The 18,766-nt window shown below is 43.3% G+C and overlaps 1 protein-coding gene and 1 pseudogene across 2 annotated transcripts in view; one reads left to right on the top strand and one right to left on the bottom strand.

Annotated features, from left to right (window-relative positions):
• The window catches only part of LOC144369062 (mitochondrial enolase superfamily member 1-like), a 33,802-nt pseudogene extending 16,026 nt beyond the window's left edge, over window positions 1–17,776 (top strand). Inside the window, exons 6-16 of the transcript XR_013428501.1 lie at window positions 245–317; window positions 436–482; window positions 985–1,062; window positions 2,964–2,998; window positions 5,475–5,561; window positions 7,188–7,344; window positions 11,295–11,336; window positions 12,103–12,232; window positions 12,524–12,623; window positions 15,406–15,487; window positions 16,009–17,776. The product of XR_013428501.1 is annotated as a mitochondrial enolase superfamily member 1-like (transcript). The remainder of the gene's footprint in view (window positions 1–244; window positions 318–435; window positions 483–984; window positions 1,063–2,963; window positions 2,999–5,474; window positions 5,562–7,187; window positions 7,345–11,294; window positions 11,337–12,102; window positions 12,233–12,523; window positions 12,624–15,405; window positions 15,488–16,008) is intronic.
• LOC144369510 (thymidylate synthase-like) overlaps window positions 17,158–18,766 on the bottom strand; it is a 32,193-nt gene continuing 30,584 nt past the window's right edge. The window contains exon 8 of the mRNA XM_078029785.1: window positions 17,158–17,545. Coding sequence (XP_077885911.1) covers window positions 17,408–17,545 — 138 coding nt within the window. The 3' untranslated portion in view covers window positions 17,158–17,407. The remainder of the gene's footprint in view (window positions 17,546–18,766) is intronic.

The following is an 18,766-nucleotide window of genomic DNA, read 5'->3' as shown; positions in this document are numbered from 1 at the left end:
TTTTGGAAAGAACAAGGCAGAAGCAGGGAAGGAAGGATCAGGGCGTGAGGGATTGAGGGCTTGCCAGGGCCAGCAGTGAGCCTCTGAAGGACTCCACATAAGGAGTGACAGGACCAACTTTACACAAATCCCAAAGGTCCCTTCCTGGAAAGGATGAGCCCGATAGATCAGAATAAGCAGCGTCTTAGAAACATAATCTGCCTGTGAATTGATTGAGGCCTTCCTCTTCCTGTCCCACTGCCAGGATCCCAGGGCGTTGTTATCCTGCATTGATTTAAGGTATATCACTGATGTCCTGACTGAGGAGGATGCCTATGGTGAGTCATGTGCAAGGAGTGAGCCTGGAAGCTTCCTGGTTTACTGAAATGTGTACACAGCAGCCATAGGCCCTGTTGGATGGATGAAGGAGTGAGTGATGATTTTTATTTTTTGCAGAAATACTGAAGAAAGGTCAAATTGGTAAAAAAAAAAAAAAGAGGTAGGTTATAAGAAAATTTCCTTCCTTGCTTGTTCTATCATTGTTCACTTTTGAGTGTCCCTGTCTTCTATGGGTACACATTATCCTCAGATGCACTGTGCCAACCTGGGTGACTCGGGGGATTAAGGCATGAGGATCACAAACTCTAGGCCAGCCAGATGCACTGTGCCTAGCAACCAAGGCCCCAATCAGAATTGTGGGTCTAGGTGAAGAAGCCACATAGGTATGACCTCTGGCTGCAGGGTTCACTTCAGCCACTGCTCACAGAAAGTTTGACTTTAGGGTTCTACTGTAGGTTAGGGGGACCCTTGGGGAGTAGGGCATTCAGAGAGGGTATTTTGATCACCTGGAATTGATACCCCAATTGGCTGAACTTGTGGCAGGGTGCATGTGAAGGGCACTCAGAAGAGCTGGACTCTCTGGGCAACAGTTTAGCTGCAGACAATTTGAACCCAAAGTTCCCTGAAGGTGCAAGATGTTGACAAGTGTTGTGTTTTCCAGAAGAGCAAATGCTGATGCATGGCTACCCTGCCTACACCACATCATGCGCTTGGCTGGGGTACTCAGATGACACACTAAAGCAGGTGGGCTTTTTAACCTGGTTTTGCAGGCAAGCTGAAGGGGGAAAAGTAAACTGGCTTTCCGTCTCCACTCGCACCTCTGCAGTCATACATCACCTCTGACACCAGATGTGGACAGTTTTCTTCTATACCAAGCAATTCTCTAATCTCGTGGGCACCATGGGTGGCCTACAACTTAATTCTAACTCTGGAGTTGGCATCAGAATCCACAGGTTATTGGCTCAGGCTCACAGGACTTCCCTACTTCAGATGCCAGTCATGCAAGTCTAGTTGTCACTTGAGCTTTTGACCAACCATCTAGAAAATGGAGGTTTCTATACAACCCAACCAACCCACCTCCTACTTCCACTGCCTTTGAATTTTATTATTTGCTAGAATGGCTCACAGAACTTAGGGAAACATTTGCGTACATTTACTGGTTTATTATAAAAGATATAATGCAGGAACAGCCAGGCAGAGGAGATATACAGAGCAGAATATGTGTCAGGGGCACCCAGACCAACTCTGAAGCTCTCTGGACCCTTTCCTTTTGGGTTCTTCTAGAGGCTTCACTTAGTAGGCATGTTGATTACATAATTGGCTATTGGCAGTAAACTCAACTTTCATCCCTTCCCCTCTCTAGAGGTCTAGGGTGGGGGTTGGAAGTTCTAACACCTTATTAGGGCCTGGTCTTTCTGGTGATCAGCTCTGATGTTCATGTCATTAGCATACAAAAGACACTACTAAAGAGATCCCTTGTGTTTGGGGGAGCTGTATGCTCGAAAAATGGGGCAGGGAAGTGGAAGAGCCAGATACCAAATCACACAGGCTTCCCTGGGAGAGATTTACAATTTTATCATTAGGTTTTCCAAATCCTCAATCCAAGGCTTCCTTCAGAAAGTACTTAAATATGAATGAAAGTCAAGCCATTCACCTTGCAGACCCTGGGACTCTGACATAATCATCCTAGCTCAAATTCTAAAAGGTGAGAGACTAATATTGATAATAGAGACTAATAGAACCATGTACCATTGTGCAGGTGACTTACCTATTGCTGAGCCTCAGTTTTCTCACTGTGAAACAGGGAAATAACAGCCTGTGTCTCAGTGGGGCAGTTTTGAGGAAAGCTGTAGGTTAGCATCCAATGGCTGACGTGTGGTAAACAGATAGCACATTATTCATTTATTACTCTTTTGTTTTTTAAAAGATGGACACAATATATTTTATTTATTTATTTATTACATAGTGCTGAGGATGGAACCAGTACCTCACAAGTGTGAGTCAAACGCTCCACTGCTGAGCTACAACCCAGCCCCTACTCTTTCTTATTACATTGTACTCACCTAGAGTCGAGAGAGAGAGAAAGAGACAGAGCCTGCTTTTGTTTGTTGCTCTTTTTATCCATTAGTTCGATGGCCGTAACAGAAAATCCTGGCTAAAAAGAGGGTCATTCATACTATATTCCCCTTCCAGGATTGCTGTGACAGCTTGAGAAATAGAGACAAGGATCACTACCACTAGAAAGAATGATGCTCTGTTGGCCAAACTGCATCTCCTTTTAATTTTAACAATACATAATTGTTTTTCTGATTTATGCTATGACTGTTAAGTTTATGAAACTCAGATCAGAAATGACTGAGGTGCCTAATGTCAGGTGAGGGGAGCTCAGTACCTTATTCCATCCCAACTAACTTTCTGCCACTGGTCTTGGTTCTTTTTTTTTTAATATTTATTTTTTTAGTTGTAGTTGGAAGCAACACCTTTATTTCACTTGTTTATTTTTGTATGTGGTGCTGGGGATCGAACCCAGGGTCTCACACGTGCAAGGTGAGCGCTCTACTGCTGAGCCACAACCCAGCCCAGGTCCTGGTTCTTCATGGCATTTCCAGGAGCCAGTACCAACAGGTACTCCTCTTTCCCCATAGCTCTGTGCCGCAGCGCTGAAGGACGGCTAGACCAGGTAAGTTATTTGTGTGGTAGTGGACTTGACCTTTTCATCAGCAGGAAGAGACTCATTGGAGAAGAGCCAGGGACTAAACAGCACCAACAAGGCCAAAAGCAATATGGCACATAGGCACACCAAAGCTCCAATGTAGACCAGGCTCATTCTCCAAAGATAAGTCCCGGTTAGAATGTTAGAACATCACATGAATAAAATAGAACTTGGAGACTGTCCACTATAAGCAGCTATTGAGAATAGAAATCCATTCTATTAGTTGAATCACAAGACTTGATTCAGCATTTCTGGACAGCTCCCAAGGCAGTCAGCTTAACTTTACAAAGCACTTTTCCATTGCTTGAGGCCATTAAGTATTAGAAAGGTCTTGAATATTGGCAACCCTTCACTTCCAACTAACTTTCTGCCACTGGTCCTGGTTCTTCATGGAGTTTCCAGGAGACAGGCTTCTCCTCTTCCACTGGAGTGACAACCTCCCTTCCCCAGACTGCCTCCTGATCAGATGGAACACCTGCACTTCTCCCTCCTTCATATATGACTATGGACCCCTGAGACTCCTATGATCTTCCTCTGAATGAATTGTGGTTGTAAATAACTCCAAATCCTCACATAGAGTAGGAAGCAGAGACTGTCTTCCCTCTTGATCCAGCCACTATAAGCCCATGAGTGTAGATCAAGGTGGCACCTTTTACCTGGCTTGTGATTGATGTGGCTACCAACTCTGCAGATTCTCAAAGTGTGGTTCATGGTGCATGAGCACCTGGGAGCTTGGGAGCTTGTCAGAAATGCAGAGTCCCGGCCTCTCCCCAGTCCTGCTACATTGAAAATGCATTATAACAAGATCCCTAAGTGATTGATGTGCACACTAATATGGATTCTTTTTAACTTCTCAGCTAAAGATATAAAGGAGTCAGCATAAAGCAATAGAAAGAGACTTTGGCATATGATAGAACTGGAATCAAATCTTGCCTTTTCCCCTCATTCCCTACAAACCTGTGTGATTCTGAGCAAATTGCTTACTCTTGCTCCACTGCATTTTCTCTCTGTATAAAATGGAAATAATATTAATTGATGGTTCTCAAAGTTGCCATATGTGACAAGGAACAGCATAAGGTAGATTCAGAGCAGGTGCTCAATGCAGGCTTCCTGCCCTCCTCCAGACTCAGGAGTCCAGAGCAGTGAATCTGGTGAGTCAGCCAGGCTCCAGGAAAATTTCATGGGCCTTCCAACACAAGAAGCCTGACATGCAGAGGCTGTGGCTAGCAGCCCTCTCTCAAGCACCACAGATCATGTAGTCAAGCTCCAACGTGTGTAGAAATGTCTTTAGAGAGTATAGTACTGCGCTCAGGAAGAAAAAGGCAATAAGTGCATGGGTGCGTGTGAGCTGGGGATTTTTGTAGGCACTTAGGGAAGCAGAGGAAGGAGCTTGGGCAGTCCAGGCTCGGTCTGGAGCAACATCCAGCAGCCATTGCTGGCCCTGAGTGCAGCCTTGATGCCAGGATTGCACAGGAAGCAGAGGCTGATAAGCGAGAGAGCTTGCCAGTGGCCTGGCAATATGTCCCCTCCTCCATATGATAGTGCCCACATTCCGGTCAATGACACTTTTCTGACAGCAAAGTCATAGGGAACAAATGTAGAGGCTTTTATTTCAAGAGCATAATTGAACCTCAAGACAGATTAGGGAGCTCCCTGCAAATGTCAGATGTGGTGTGAAGGAGATCTCTGCAGGGAGCCTGAGGCCACACTCTGCTGCTCCTCAGTGCTGTGGCCTAGTCCTTTTTCCCCTCTGGGGCTTAGGCCCCTGCACCAGAGGGAACAGACTAGCCCGAAGGCCTTCCTCTCTTAAGATAAGACCCTCTGTGGGAAGGGCCAAGCAAATGTAGGTGCTTTATAAATCAGACTCTTGATTTGTGATTTCTCAGGGTGGTTGTCTTAGCAAACCATATCAGCCCCACTGTCCTCTTCAATTCCGACTGTGACATTTTGTAGTTCTAGGGGAAGGGTTGAGAGTGAAAGTGAGGCTGGGTAGGTCAGGAGGTGTGGTGTTGGGTCAACAAGGTAGCCGGGAGGAGGGAGGTAGTAGTGGCGGTAAAGTTAGGGAGTGGAATGAGAGAGTAGGGCTGGGGCTGGGGCCCGGCCTTTAGCACATACACACACCCAGTTTTGTTCCTTTTTGCTCTTAATTTCTTTTCATGACACAGTAAAAACTCAGTTAATTATATTAGAGATTTAACTTCTCTCTCCAGTTCCTTAACTGCAGGTAACTGAAAATCATTGCCCTGATCCTGGATACTGAGAGATGCAGTTTGCAGTTTTATTTTCAAGCCGCTTGTCTAAAGTTTGACTAGAAAATACCAAGAGGTTACTGGAAAATGTGGTCTGTGGATTATTGACATAGAGAGTCACTTCTGTAGAAAATCCAGGAGCTTTTGCCAAGTCAGAAGACAGATCCAAACTACCCAACCAAATGTACTTATAGGTTTAAAGTAAAGGTTGGGGCTAATCTCCAGGATGACATGCGTGGATGCCGCCTCATCAGAGACATGATTGGACCAGAGAAGACTTTGTAAATATCCTCTTACACCACTAAGAAGTGGCCACCTTGCCACTTTGTTCAGGGCCAAAACACATTTCAAGCAAGAACTCGTTTCAAGCAAGAATTAAAAACAGTGGGAATTTTAAAACTTACTGTCAGAGGAATTATGATTCTGTGGCCATGTAGTAGGTGAACTCTTTTTAAAAAATGGAGGCTGATACTTTTTCGTTTTTGAATTCTGCGGAACAAGCTAAATAATACCAGGGTGATAGATTGGTCATCTTGCTAATATGAATAAACTCAAGCAAATGGGTCTCCCATTGGTGCCCTGATGTGTCAGTCATTAATTCCCTACGTAGCTCATCAGCTAGGTGGCTCTCAGGGAACTAGTGTGAAGAAGTATTGAAACTCTGGCAGAAATAAATGTGAGGATTGGTCATTCCTGACTGCTTATTGTTATGAAACAGTTATCATGTGTAAAATATTTTCATGAAAGGAGGTCACCATTGAATCTCTTTTTAAATTTTTTTTTTAGTTATACATGGACACAGTATCTTTATTTTGTTTATTTACTTTATATGGTGCTGAGGATCAAACTCAGTGCCTCACAAATGGGAGGCAAGTGCTCTTCCGCTGAGCCACTCCCCAGCCACCTCGAATCTTTTTTTTATAAAGTTAAAAGGCTTGTTTCATACATTAAAATTGAAGTTTGGATTCCTTGAAGTGGCAGCAGAATCAGAAGTCCCATTATTTATACATGAGTTAATTTAGCTGCTTTTGTTTCATGAGGTCAATCTCGTCCAAATAATTTATGATGAAAATTGATCCTGAGTGTACTGTCTTCTGCTTCTCTCCTTGTTGTGAGGGAGCTCACACACTTAGCATGTTCTATAGATAGATTTCCTTTTCTGTCTTCTCCAAGCATGGGAAGGCTGGTGATAGTTGGGGTGGAAGGATCTTGCTCAAGTGCTGCACACCCAGCCCCTGGCTTCCAGGCAGGGTGGCAGCACACACTACAGAGATCCAGGGCTGGGAAAGTGAGGCCTGGATCTGAATTCACCCTTGACTTACCTTACTGTTCTTGAGTAAGTTACTTCTCTGCATTTCAGTTCTCTATTTATAATAGGTTAATATGAACTGCCTTGTAGGGTTTTTATAAGGATTAAATGAAACAAAATCCATGAAGTGCCCAGGGAAGCAGGTATTTCATTAAGTAGTTATTTATTAATGTGCCAGACACATGGTTGGTAGTAGTCAATAAATAACTCTTGAGCAAACTCAATATTGACTGTGCATATGATTCAGAATGATAAAATGGTTCCAACAATCTAACCAACACTGCAAAACACACCTATTTGTGGGGGTGTGGGGGCATCTCAATGTAAACTGGGCCTGAGCTTCAGGGTCTAGCAAGTACTTCTTGTGACCCAGCCCAGGGCACTTTCAGACATTCCAGGGTCTTCATGAACAATTTGCATCTCCTCAAATAAGACAGTATCTAGAGCCAGAGTTCTAATTTCAGTGGCTACTCTTTGGTTCTTTTTGTTTGGGCTGCATGTGCTTATCCTCAAAAAAGGAAATGTCAGGTGAATCTTCCTCAGCAGTTGGTGGTACTGAGTGACAATGTCTCCTTGTTGGGAGTCACTCCTGCAGCAGAATGAATGCCCTTTCCTTACAGAAGATGGATGCCAACCAGCGTTGGGATGTGCCTGAGGCAGTGGAGTGGATGTCGAAGCTGGCTGAGTTCAAGCCATTGTGGATTGAAGAGCCAACGTCCCCTGATGACATCCTGGGGCACGCAGCCACTTCCAGGGTGGGTAATCTGATGCTTCTGCCGCATTGGCCATTTAGTTTTTTTGTTTGGTTTTCCAGAAGGGTCATGGAAGATGCCAAAATTTCTTTGCATTTTCTCTTTTACATTTCCTCATGGAATATTTGAAATAATTGTAACATGTGACAAGTAAGTATGGGAGCTGCAGACTGTAATTCCATTTGTTTGAGAAAAAAAGTTGCTGAAAGTTGAAAGGCTACCTGCCATCTGAAGATTAATAGATATGGTTCTCATACTTTATAAATATAGAAATATGACTGATATTTAGATATAGATGGTCATTGATTTAAAATGGCTCAACATATGATTTCCCCACTTTATGATGGTGCAAAAGTGATAGGCATTTAGTAGAAACTAGACTTCAAGTTTTGAATTTGCATCCTTTCCCAGGGTTCCAATATGCAGTACAACACTCCTGCGATGCTGAGCAGGAGCAAGCAGAATCAAGTAGCAGCTCCCACTCATCCACACGATCACTAGGGGAAATAACCAGTGCTCTGCAGTGTGCCGAGCTGCCAAGCTAGTATGTTCCATGGGTGGTGTTTGATGAGTTTTCTACTTAGTATCCTCTCCACTTACAATGGGGTTTTTCATTATCCTTATTGTAAGTGAGGAGCATCCTCACTCATTCACCCAGAATGAAACAAAAAGTGTAGACTTCTCTGGATGTCTCAGAAGGAAAGGTGTGCTTTGTTAATGTCAATGTCAAGCCTCCCTGAGAAGGTTTCCTGTGTTTTCCAAGAGCCCCTGAGAGAAATCCACTCTAATTGGGAGCCAGCCCCACTCCCTTTCAGGTTCTGAAAGAACCTCATATATTAAAAGAAAAGAAAGAAACAACAACTCATACATAAGGATATCCGAGAAGTTTTGTCTGTTTTGGAGGGCTTGCTCAGATTTATAGCATTGACCTTTGCGAGAATGCCAGTTGGTTAATTCATAAAGAGAACTAGAACTCTTAGGTTTTTCATCCTCAAACCAGCACAAACTCTGTCAGAAGCTGTATTAAGCCGGAGCTGCAGGATGAGTATGGAATACTGGCTAGGACTGGCTGTGGAATTTGTAGATGTGCTGGCTTCAGACCACAATGGCCCAGCATGGCTATCACCAAGCTGATATACTTGCTTCTGGCAGCAGAGACATTGAGACTCAAGCCTTGTCTCTTCCCCTGGGAACATTTGCCTCTGACTTGTGTTTTCATCGAATAACCCTTTTCCCCTGCACCCTGTGCTATTGAGTTATTACATTCATTTGGTTTCCAGCCAAGTCTTGCCCCCTTAGGAATCATTTTTCTCCCTGAGGTGACTTTGCATAACTCTGCTCTCCCCTATTAGGATTTGATCATTAAAAGTTAATTCTGAGCCAGGTGCAGTGGCGCACACATGTAATCTCAGTGGTTCGGGAGGCTGAGGCAGGAGGATCACAAATTCAAAGCCATCCTCAGAAAAAGTGAGGTGCTAAGCAACTTAGTGAGACCCTCTCTCTAAATAAAATACAAAAATAGGGCTGGAGGTGTGGCTCAGTAGTCGAGTGCCCCCTGTGTTCAATCCCCAGTAACCTCTGCCCCCTGCAAAAAGCTAACTGTGATGGAGTAGTCTTAGTTCCAGGTTCTGGGAGGAACACTTCTACCTAAACTCACAGGTTTTACAAGTGTATGAAGTCAGAGGCTCAGAGACCTGTTCTTCCAGTTTTCTCACTAAATCAGCATATGATCTACTTTAAGTGGGACACTCATCAGAAACCTGTTTCAGGAATTCTCTCCTTTCCTTACTTAGAGCCTCATGAAAGAGAAAAACCTGAGACATGAAGTAAAGTTGGATGGGATCCTGGGCCGAGTGCAGTAGAAAGAAGTGGGAGAAGGATGATGAGTGTGGTCTTATGTGAAAGAGGATAAAAGAAAATCAACTCACCAGCTGGGGTGGGTAGCAGAAGTGATAATGTAGGGAACACCACACTACAGGGGAGGGAATGAGAGCAAGAGTCATGGAGCAACTGGGGCCTCTTTGTTTAAAGAAAACCCAAACTTTCCAAGGAATAGTTCTGAAATGGGCAGCTCTGGATGAGAGGTCATGGGACAGCAAGACTTTTCACCTGAGTCCCACTTGCCTTTGCTTCTTAGAGTTCTTTAAGGGTTGCTGCACCCTAATGTATGCTGTATGCCCCAGCCCTCCAGCCCCCACCTCTGCCCACCTGGAGGGTCTCCTTAGAAGCTCTTCTGGAATTTGATCCTCCCAGGTTTTGCCTACACAGGTGTGGGGATGTCATTTCCTCAGTAGGCATCAGAGGAAGGGGGCAAATGAGCCAGCTACAAGGGAGGGGTGGTATGGAGATACCTAAGGGATTGCAGGATGCATGCTGGGGAGGTGCTGGGAATGCAGTAGCTGGGGCCAGACAATGGGGTCCATTGCTCAGAGAATGCAGCCAGAGGGAGCCACTGGAGGATCACGGTGATGGCTGGAGGAAAGGGCGAGTGGACTGGTATGGCAACAGAAGTGAATTGGGGGTGGATTTGTGGAAGGCGAAGGATGGGAAAAAAGAAATAGGATGGGAACTGGGAGGCTCTTGCTACATCCAGGGGAGATGTAGAGTAGGGCAGGTTGAAGAGAGCAGACTCAGGAATTAGTGACAAAGAGGTACAAAAACTTGGTACATAGTCAGTGCCACACATAGACCGTCTTAGAGTGGTAGAATGAGTAACTCAAATGGTTTTCTCTCCTTACCTTTCCTTTTCTCCCTCTCTTCTAAGATAAAAGAACCAAGCAATCTTAAATTAGAAACTTCAGGAAGCATAAAATATTGTGTGAAAAGGCTCTTGAGAACCCATCTGTTGAAACTGAGACCTGCTACAATTAGGAAGCCAAAGCTTCAGGTGACTTGTGCATAACTTGGCCAAGTTCACACATCCTGCTTAAGGCAGGACAAGTGCTAGAGTAAGGGACACTGCCTTCTAAAATAAGGGCTATTTCTTCTGAGAAGTTGGCTTAATCTAGTGATTCACACATAAAGTAAAGTTGGGTGAGATCTCAGGCCAAATGCAGTAGAAAGAGCCTCCTCTGACTCTGGAATTGGCCTAAAGTTCAAACCAGCTGTATCATTCTAGTTTTGTGATTGGGGCACAGTTCTTACCTTGCACCTCTTTTTCTTCACCTGTAAAATGGGGCTACTGATGGCTCCTCTCCCGCTGGGTTGTGACTAGGAGTGATTGACGTCAGTATTTTACATGGTGCCTGACAGGCAGTAAGAGCTCAGAAAGTATGGACTCTGGGTGTCAGTGATCAAGAGATGGGACCGGACAGGAGCCAAAGATGTCTGAGGTGGGCAACTGTAGAATCTTAGTTCAGTGCAGAGGAGCAGCTTAGGGCCCGGTGGCTGGTGAGTGAGGTAGCTTTCCAGGGCCAGGCAAGAGGATAGAGTAGCAGCATCATGTCTTGGAAGATTCCAGCAACTCACCAAGTGAAGAGTTCGCAGGTGAGCAATGGTCTCAGCCTTATCTGTGAAGTAGGATCTCAGTCATCCACATACCTGGAAGGGAGAGGATTTTGGAATTGACAGCGGCACAAGAGGGTTCTAGAATAACCACTGAAAAAAGGAGAAAGGGAGAGGTAACCTGCAGGAAGCAGAGGTTGGACCCTGTGTGTCCATGAAGAGCCACTGCTGAGTGACCAGGTCTTCTCCCAGTTCCACACCACAGCACAGGCCTTGGAGCAGGAGAGCCAGGAAGGGAACTGATAGCAACTGTGAGCAGTGCTTGCCTTTGCTCTCTGGACATGCGTTGGTCCCTCCACACACACATTCCCCTGGATATCTTCCTGCCAGTCTTTAAACTTCCCATGGTCCAACCCCAAGGATGTCTCCTTCTTCAGCTATAAATATTTTAAACACAAGGAGTTGTTTCAAATCTTATGAAAATGACACAAGACTGGCTTCTCTTGTAGGCACTGGTTCCATTAGGAATTGGCGTCGCCACTGGAGAGCAGGTGAGTGACATGTCCTTGACCACGGACTGAGGACCCCATTGTACATTAGGCTCCCATACCTATTGCATTGTGAGCTGGGAATTTTTGTTATTTTAAAAATCAACAGTTCCTTAGTGTCTGCAGTCAGATGTAGTCAAAAGGTTGCAGCTTTTTCTATAATTCATGGGACTAAGGTCATTGATTTTTTTCCACATCAGAATGGACAAGGCAGCAATTTAAAGTTATGATCACAAGGGCAAACAATGGCTTCAAGAAAGCCAGCTTCCAAATTGAAGAAACATGATGGTATTTGCTTTCTGTGCTTATAAACTAAGCTCAAGTGCCTGCCAACACCTGCTGCAGCCAGCCCACGAGCCAAGCAGTGTGAGGAACAGATTCTCAGTTCTCCCAGCAAAGTAGCAATTCTGCTCTGCCATGGTTCCATTTTGTCATTGTGCCACCTGCTCATCGCTATTACTGTACTTCATCCTGATGCTCCACTTCACTTCTACTTGCCAATCGACACAGCAGTTATTCCTTAATAAATGGCGGGCTGATGCGATCTGTACCTGACTCACACTGTCACATTCGCAGATTTGTAAAGAAGTGAGCCCAAAGTCCCTGCCTGCACTGTCAGGGCCACCACATGCCAAGTGAGAATAATACAGCCCAGGCTTGCTGAAGACCTCTGATGAGTCACAGCTGGCATGGAATCACCACGTTGCCAGGCTTAGGGATCCTGAGGGCTAAGGCTGACTCTTTGTGTTATTTTTAATTCTATTTCCAGTGCCACAATAGAGTGATATTTAAGCAACTCCTACAAGCGAATGCCCTGCAGTTTCTCCAGATTGATAGCTGCAGACTGGGAAGTGTCAATGAAAACCTCTCAGTATTACTGATGGCCAAGAAGTTTGGAAGTAAGGGCCCTGCAGAGGCTGCAGGCCAGACCTGTTTCTCCTGCCATCAGACCCCATGGTTCTCTTGGGGGTCTTTGCAATTCACATAAGCCTGTAGTTTACCTTGTTGGTTTCTTTCTAACTCTTGATTTAGCCCTAATCAAGGAATCTTTAATGATTTTCATCCTGGAATTTCATTCAGTATTAATGAATGGTTTAATCACCTTTGGGTATTAATAAAAACCACAGGGTTCTCTTTCATTCCTTCCTTTCTCTGTGCTACCTTTGGCATTAAATAGAAATTTCTTCTAGTTCCTGTTTGCCCCCATGCGGGTGGAGTTGGCCTCTGTGAACTGGTGCAGCACCTGATTATATTTGACTACATATCAGTCTCTGCAAGCCTTAAAAACAGGTCAGTAATGTGCCATTAACTCACTTTGCCCCTGAGTAGTGCCCCTTGGTTCAAGCCACATCTTCTATGATTCTGCTCTCAAGACCAGAAATACTCAGAACCTGGTGCAGTGTTACAAGGGCCTAAAATGGCTTTAAGAAAGCCAGCTTCCAAAGTGAACAAACATAGTAGCATTTACTTTTTGTGTTCATAAACTGAACACAAACTATAACACAAAGGCTTTTAGTCTTGCTTGACTTTCCACATGGGGCAATAACAATGGAGACCCACCAGTGCAGAGTCATTGTTCCTTCTTGAAAGGTAAGCTCTTGGTAGCTGACTCACTTTGCTAAGTGTGTTGGGAGTGGAGTTTGAATCCAGACCTCCTCTCTCAAAACCAGCTCCTTTTTCTGAAGCCAGCTCTCAGCACACATGCACTCTCCACTTCCATCCAGTCTCCTCTTCTGACCCTGGAGTCCTGTACCACCTGGCTGCAGCTTTGTGTAGTTAGTTCATCTTCTCGGCATGCCCAGGGGAACTTAATCATCTTGCCATGGTGAGTATCAAACCCCAAGCTTTGCACCTGCCAGACAAGTGCTCCACTGTAACCTCAGCCCCCAGGTGAAACTGGGATAGGATCCTTCCAGTAACTGCATCCATAAAGCTTTGCTTACTGTGCTTTTTGGTCTCCTAGAGTTAAAGGTGTCTTAAGAAAGCTCAATTAACATGATGCACAGAGAGGGCATGAAAACAGGCATTGGAAAGGTAAACACCAAAATGGAGCCAGCACAGTAGTGCACGCCTGTAATCCCAGCAGCTCAGGAGGCTGAGGCAGGAGGTTCAGAGTTTCAAAGCCACCCTCAGCAATGGCGAGGCACTAAGCAACTCTGTGAGACCCCGACTCATTTAAATAAAATACAAAATAGGGCTGGGGATGTGGCTCAGCGGCACCCAATCCTCAGTAACCCTCCCAGCCAAATAAAGGGATCTATCTGGGCACATAGCAGGGGTCCTTTATAATTGTAATGGTTTCTTTCTTTAATATTTAGAGTGAGTTCCAAAGGTTTTGTCACTTATATTGTTAGGCCGAATACCCAGGTGAAAATTGTTTTTTTCTTAAGAAAAAGGAACTAGGTCAAAAAAGTCAGTTACTATTCATTAGCTTTTAAGTAAGTTTCCATTGGCAGATATAACTGTGCTGTTTGTTTTAGTGGTCACATTTTGTTGACTGAGGGAGCACAAAATGCTGAGCAAAGAAAGTGGGAATTTATATACTTATATACTCATCCCCACCCACCTGCCCAGAACCCTTCCCTAAACACTGGAGCATATCCTCTCTACTCCAACATGGCATTACACAGAGGGCCTGTCTGTCACATAGGAATGCTCCACCATCAACCTTTATCAAGAGAGTACCAAGCTTAAAAAGGGATACTAGATATCATTCTTACCTGAATTTTCAGTGGCTCAGTGTGACTCAGGTAAGCTCTTGGTAGCTGACTTGGGACACCTCAGTATCGCTCAGTGCATTTCCCAAAGAAATAAGTAATAAAGTAATGAGTACACAGGTACTTCCTATTAATATGCCTAAACAATTTTATACTAAACCCATCTGTTCATCTGGAAGATGGAGGTTGACACCAGGTCATCCCCACTCCAATGAATAGGCTGATTCTAGCATGCAGAAAAACCACCTTCTAGGTTATGTTGCTTTTGCTGCTCTCATTTCAGTTCCTGCCCTTGGGAACAAGGGCGGTCCAGACCAACCATGAGAAGTCCCAGGGGTCTTGAGGGATAGAATGAGTGCCACCAGTGCCTCAGTGCAGGAAGTTCCTGGTGAAATACTGGCAGTGCTGGAGGGAATGTCCATACACTACCACACCGACAGTGCCCGACAACCCCACATGCTTTGTCCTTCTTTGCAGGGAACAACTATTCCCTGCTTATCTTTCAAGGCCCAACTGTGCTGTCTCATGTGGCTGTCTTCCTCCACAACCTGTTCTTAACACATGACACAGCACAGTCAGTGGCTTAGTGCTTGTGTCCACCAAAATCATGAGACTCATTTGCTAATTTCTTTATGCAGTCCCAGCACCAGGCTGCACACTGCCTGCCTGCCACAGCTATTAATGATCAGGAGACTAAAGCAGCTTAGGTTACCTATCCCCCTCCACCCCAAACTAAACACATCCCACCCTCCCACCACAAAACTAGAAAGTGCCTGACAGACTGACCCACACCTATACTCTTCTAAAGTAGTTACATAGCTGGAAAGAGACTCACTTGGTGATTTAATCTATTCATCTAACTTTGGGATATAGGCACCCAGGTGATTCCAGATACTTCATGGAATCTAAACTGATGCTTTTAGGGCATCACAGAACTTTTAGTTACCAGGGGCTTTGTGATTCACCTCAGCCCCTACATTTTACAGATAAAAGGCTGTTTTACAGATAAAAAGCATCCAGGGCACAGAAGGGCTTTGCATAGAAGCCTTTGAAATCAGCTAAGCCATGATGGAGTCCATTTTTTAAGGGAAGTCCCCCCTCTGCCTTAAGAAAAGCATTATATGGGGCTGGGGATGTGGCTTAAGCGGTAGCGCGCTTGCCTGGCATGCATGCGGCCTGGGTTCGATCCTCAGCACCACATACCAACAAAGATGTTGTGTCTGCCAAGAACTAAAAACTAAATATTAAAACATTCTTCTCTCTCTCCTTTCTCACTCTCTCTTTAAAAAAAAAAAGAAAAGAAAAGCATTATCTGATTTCTGGCATTATTGTCCCAATTTGATTCCCTCTTCTAGGATGTGTGAATATGTGGACCATCTGCATTAACATTTCAAGTATCCTGTGGTAATCAAGCAGGCTTTCTACATGCCTCCTAAGGTAAGCTGGGACTTGGGACACCTTAGATGCTGCTAGCCACTAATGTGCCCACGAACATAGGGCACAAAGCTCTAACTCCCCAGAGTTTATTTTCATATCTAGAAACAAATGGCTCCTTAAGAGGTCAGAATCAAATTCCTAAGACCGGAAGGTCAGCATGGAGGTTAAATAGCTTGACAAGGATTCTTTAAAAAAACAAAAATTGGTACCATCTACAAGTTAGTGACCTAAAAGTTTCTGACTACGATGGTATTACCTGGGCCATTTGTCCTGGTCAGGTTCAGATTGTGGCTTATTTTCACCAATAGGGGTTGTGCTATCAAAGGAAATTTGATTAGTTTCTGTAACTAATCCTACTGAGTACCCAATAAAGTATGCCCCCCAACCCCCAGTCTGAAAACTTTTTAAAATATTGAATTGCTTCTGACTTACTGGCACTATTAGGAACAGTAGGCATAAGTAACATATATATTTTTGTTCCTGGTGGTTATCCACACAAGTGACTCTGTCGTCTTTGCTAGGACACTGGCTACTCAACAGAAATGAAGGAGGACTCTGTAAGGAAACACCAATATCCAGATGGCGATGTCTGGAAGAAGCTCCTCGCTGCTCAAGAAAACTAAGTGTTCATTTAGCCCTAACACCATTTTTTCTTAAGTGAAAAGACTTAAAATTTCCTGGGTAGTTTTATAAAAATAGAGAAGAAAAAAAATCTTATCCTACTAATCAAGACAAGTTTCACTCAAGAATTAGCCCAGTCATCATTTCAATTTGATTATTTTAACAAGCCAATATATATTCTATTTAATCCTTAAGTAGATTTATATTTACCTAACCCAAAGCCCAGGAAGATATTCTTACCAAAATTTCCATCAAGCGCCAGTCTGCAGACATTAAATCATACTTTGAAAATAAGCAACACATTGCATAATTTGTTGGAACAATCCCTTATTTGTTCTAACACTTGTCATAAACTAGCAGAATAAAAATAGTTCTCCAGGACTCCAGGGGATCTGTTATTGCATCAAAGGAAAAACTATTAGCCCTGATGTGATCTAGCCTTTTCCTGATCAGTAAACATATTAGAGAATCCATACCACACTAACATAAATGGGAGCAAAATGGTATTTCATGAATTATTTTTGTAATCCTTAAAAAAAAAAACCTCTGTCCTAAGTGGTGTTTATCTTTTTATTTATTTATTTTGGACAGCATGCCTTTATTTGTTATGTGATGTCAAACACTCTGCCACTGAGTTACAGCCCCAGCCCCCTAAGTGGTAATTATCTTTTAATGTAAAATGCGTCTAGGATGAGATGAATCATGAAAAAAAAGGGCAAAATATAGTTTAGTCAGAATTTCTAATATATATTCTCACCCTCTAAGCAGCATCTAAACCAGAATCCAGCACATGCTTGCTTGGCTTAGGTGGGTTTGTTTGGGTGAATCTCTTTTAGGCAGGCACTGAGCAGATAAATGACAATACAGAATGAAAAAAAAATGGACAAATGCAAACAGTTCTTTATTATAAAAACATAAAACAAATAAGCATTCATAATGCACATATATTATGATGGATGGGTTACTTCAAAATTGAAGGGAATAAATAGCTTGTACAAACAATGAAATTCACAAGTCTTAATGAAGCCAAGAGACTGAAATGCTATGTATTTTTGCTAAAAGTATATAAACTCCCACTTTCTTTGCTCAGCATTTTGTGCTCCCTCAGTCAACAAAATGTGACTGCTAAAACATACAGCACAGTTATATCTGCCAATGGAAACATACTTGAAAGCTAATGAATAGTAACTGATTTTTTTGACCTAGTTTCTTTTTCTTTAGAAAAAAAAACAATTTTCACCTGAGCATTCAGCCTACCCCTACAAGTGACAAAACCTTTCCAACTCCTTTGAAAGCACTCTAAACAGCCATTTCTATTTTAATAGTTGGATGTGGATTGTACCCCTCAATTTGAAAGTCTTCAACTTTGAAGTCATCGATTTTCTCAACCTTTCGAAGGATTTTGAGCTTTGGGAAAGGTCTTGGTTCTCGCTGAAGCTAAAAAAAAAAATCAGATCATTATTTTGCCATATTTGTGCAACCTGCTTTTAATTCTGCTTCCCATGGAACAAGAACACAGTATTTGGGCTGGGATTGTGGCTCAGTGGTACAGCGCTTTTCTAGCATGTGCGAGGCCCTGGGTTTGATCCTCAGCACCACATAAAATAAATAAATAAAATAAAGATATTGTGTCCAACTACAACTTAAAAAATAAATAAATACTTTAAATACTGTGTTCTTTTTTTTTTATCAACAAAATATTATTTTACAAGTGTCTAGTACTGTGGGTGCCCTAACCCTGGTTATACACTACTACTTCAACATGCCCAATTGTTTCTGTTGCACAGATCAAGTGTAAAGGGTATCTTGTACCAATACAAAGCACCAGGTGCCTGGTAGCCCATCAGGTGTGAGTTATGGTAATTCATGGTAATTATTAACACTATGACATAGTCTTTTATTTTACTTTTCCATCTATACCTCATAGTAACATGCAGTATAGTTTCTTGAGTTTCACTGTCCCTAACCCAAATGTCCCTGGCAGAAAGGGGAACAAAAGATGGCATCTCTTGACAAGTTACAGAAAAAGGCAAGCACAGACTCCAGTATGAGTACTTGTGGCAGTGAGGATGTAGAGGTCATGACCTTTAGTATCTGTGTCCAACACAAGTGCAGACAGCAGAGAGAAGCAGCTGAATAAACCTGTGGTCACCCTCTATTTAGGCCAAGATCCGAAAAAGCAGTAACTTACAATCTAATCTAGAATAGGATAAGAGTAAAAGTTTTGGGTTCTAAAATTATTTTTTTCTTGGGGCTCATGAAGGCACAGTCACATTTTTATTCCATTTCAAGTCATCTGTTGGTCAGTAATAGGGATTTGAACAGACTAGGCTTTTGAGAGTTCAGATCTAAGCATTATATTTAGCATAAAATAAAGAGAAAACATGCACTTCAATTCCCCTTCAAGTAAAAATGAATTGGGGAGGTTGGGATTGTGGCTCAGTGTACAACACTTGCCTAGCATGTGTGAAGCACTGGGTTCGAGTCTCAGCATTGCATATAAATAAATAAAATAAAGGTCCATCGAAAACTAAAAAAATGAGTTAAGAAGGCCCCAAATTCCCTGCCCAGAGTGTGGCTCTTCCTTTCTGTTACAGGTGCTTAGTGCCTCACAGCTCCTATCACATCAAGTATCACATCATCCCTGCCCACATAAAC

Source organism: Ictidomys tridecemlineatus, chromosome 12 (assembly GCF_052094955.1).
Source record: "Ictidomys tridecemlineatus isolate mIctTri1 chromosome 12, mIctTri1.hap1, whole genome shotgun sequence".
In the NCBI taxonomy this organism is placed as follows: Eukaryota; Metazoa; Chordata; class Mammalia; order Rodentia; family Sciuridae; genus Ictidomys; species Ictidomys tridecemlineatus.
Note: the sequence above shows the minus strand (reverse complement) of the source record. Positions and strands in the feature narration are given on the sequence as shown.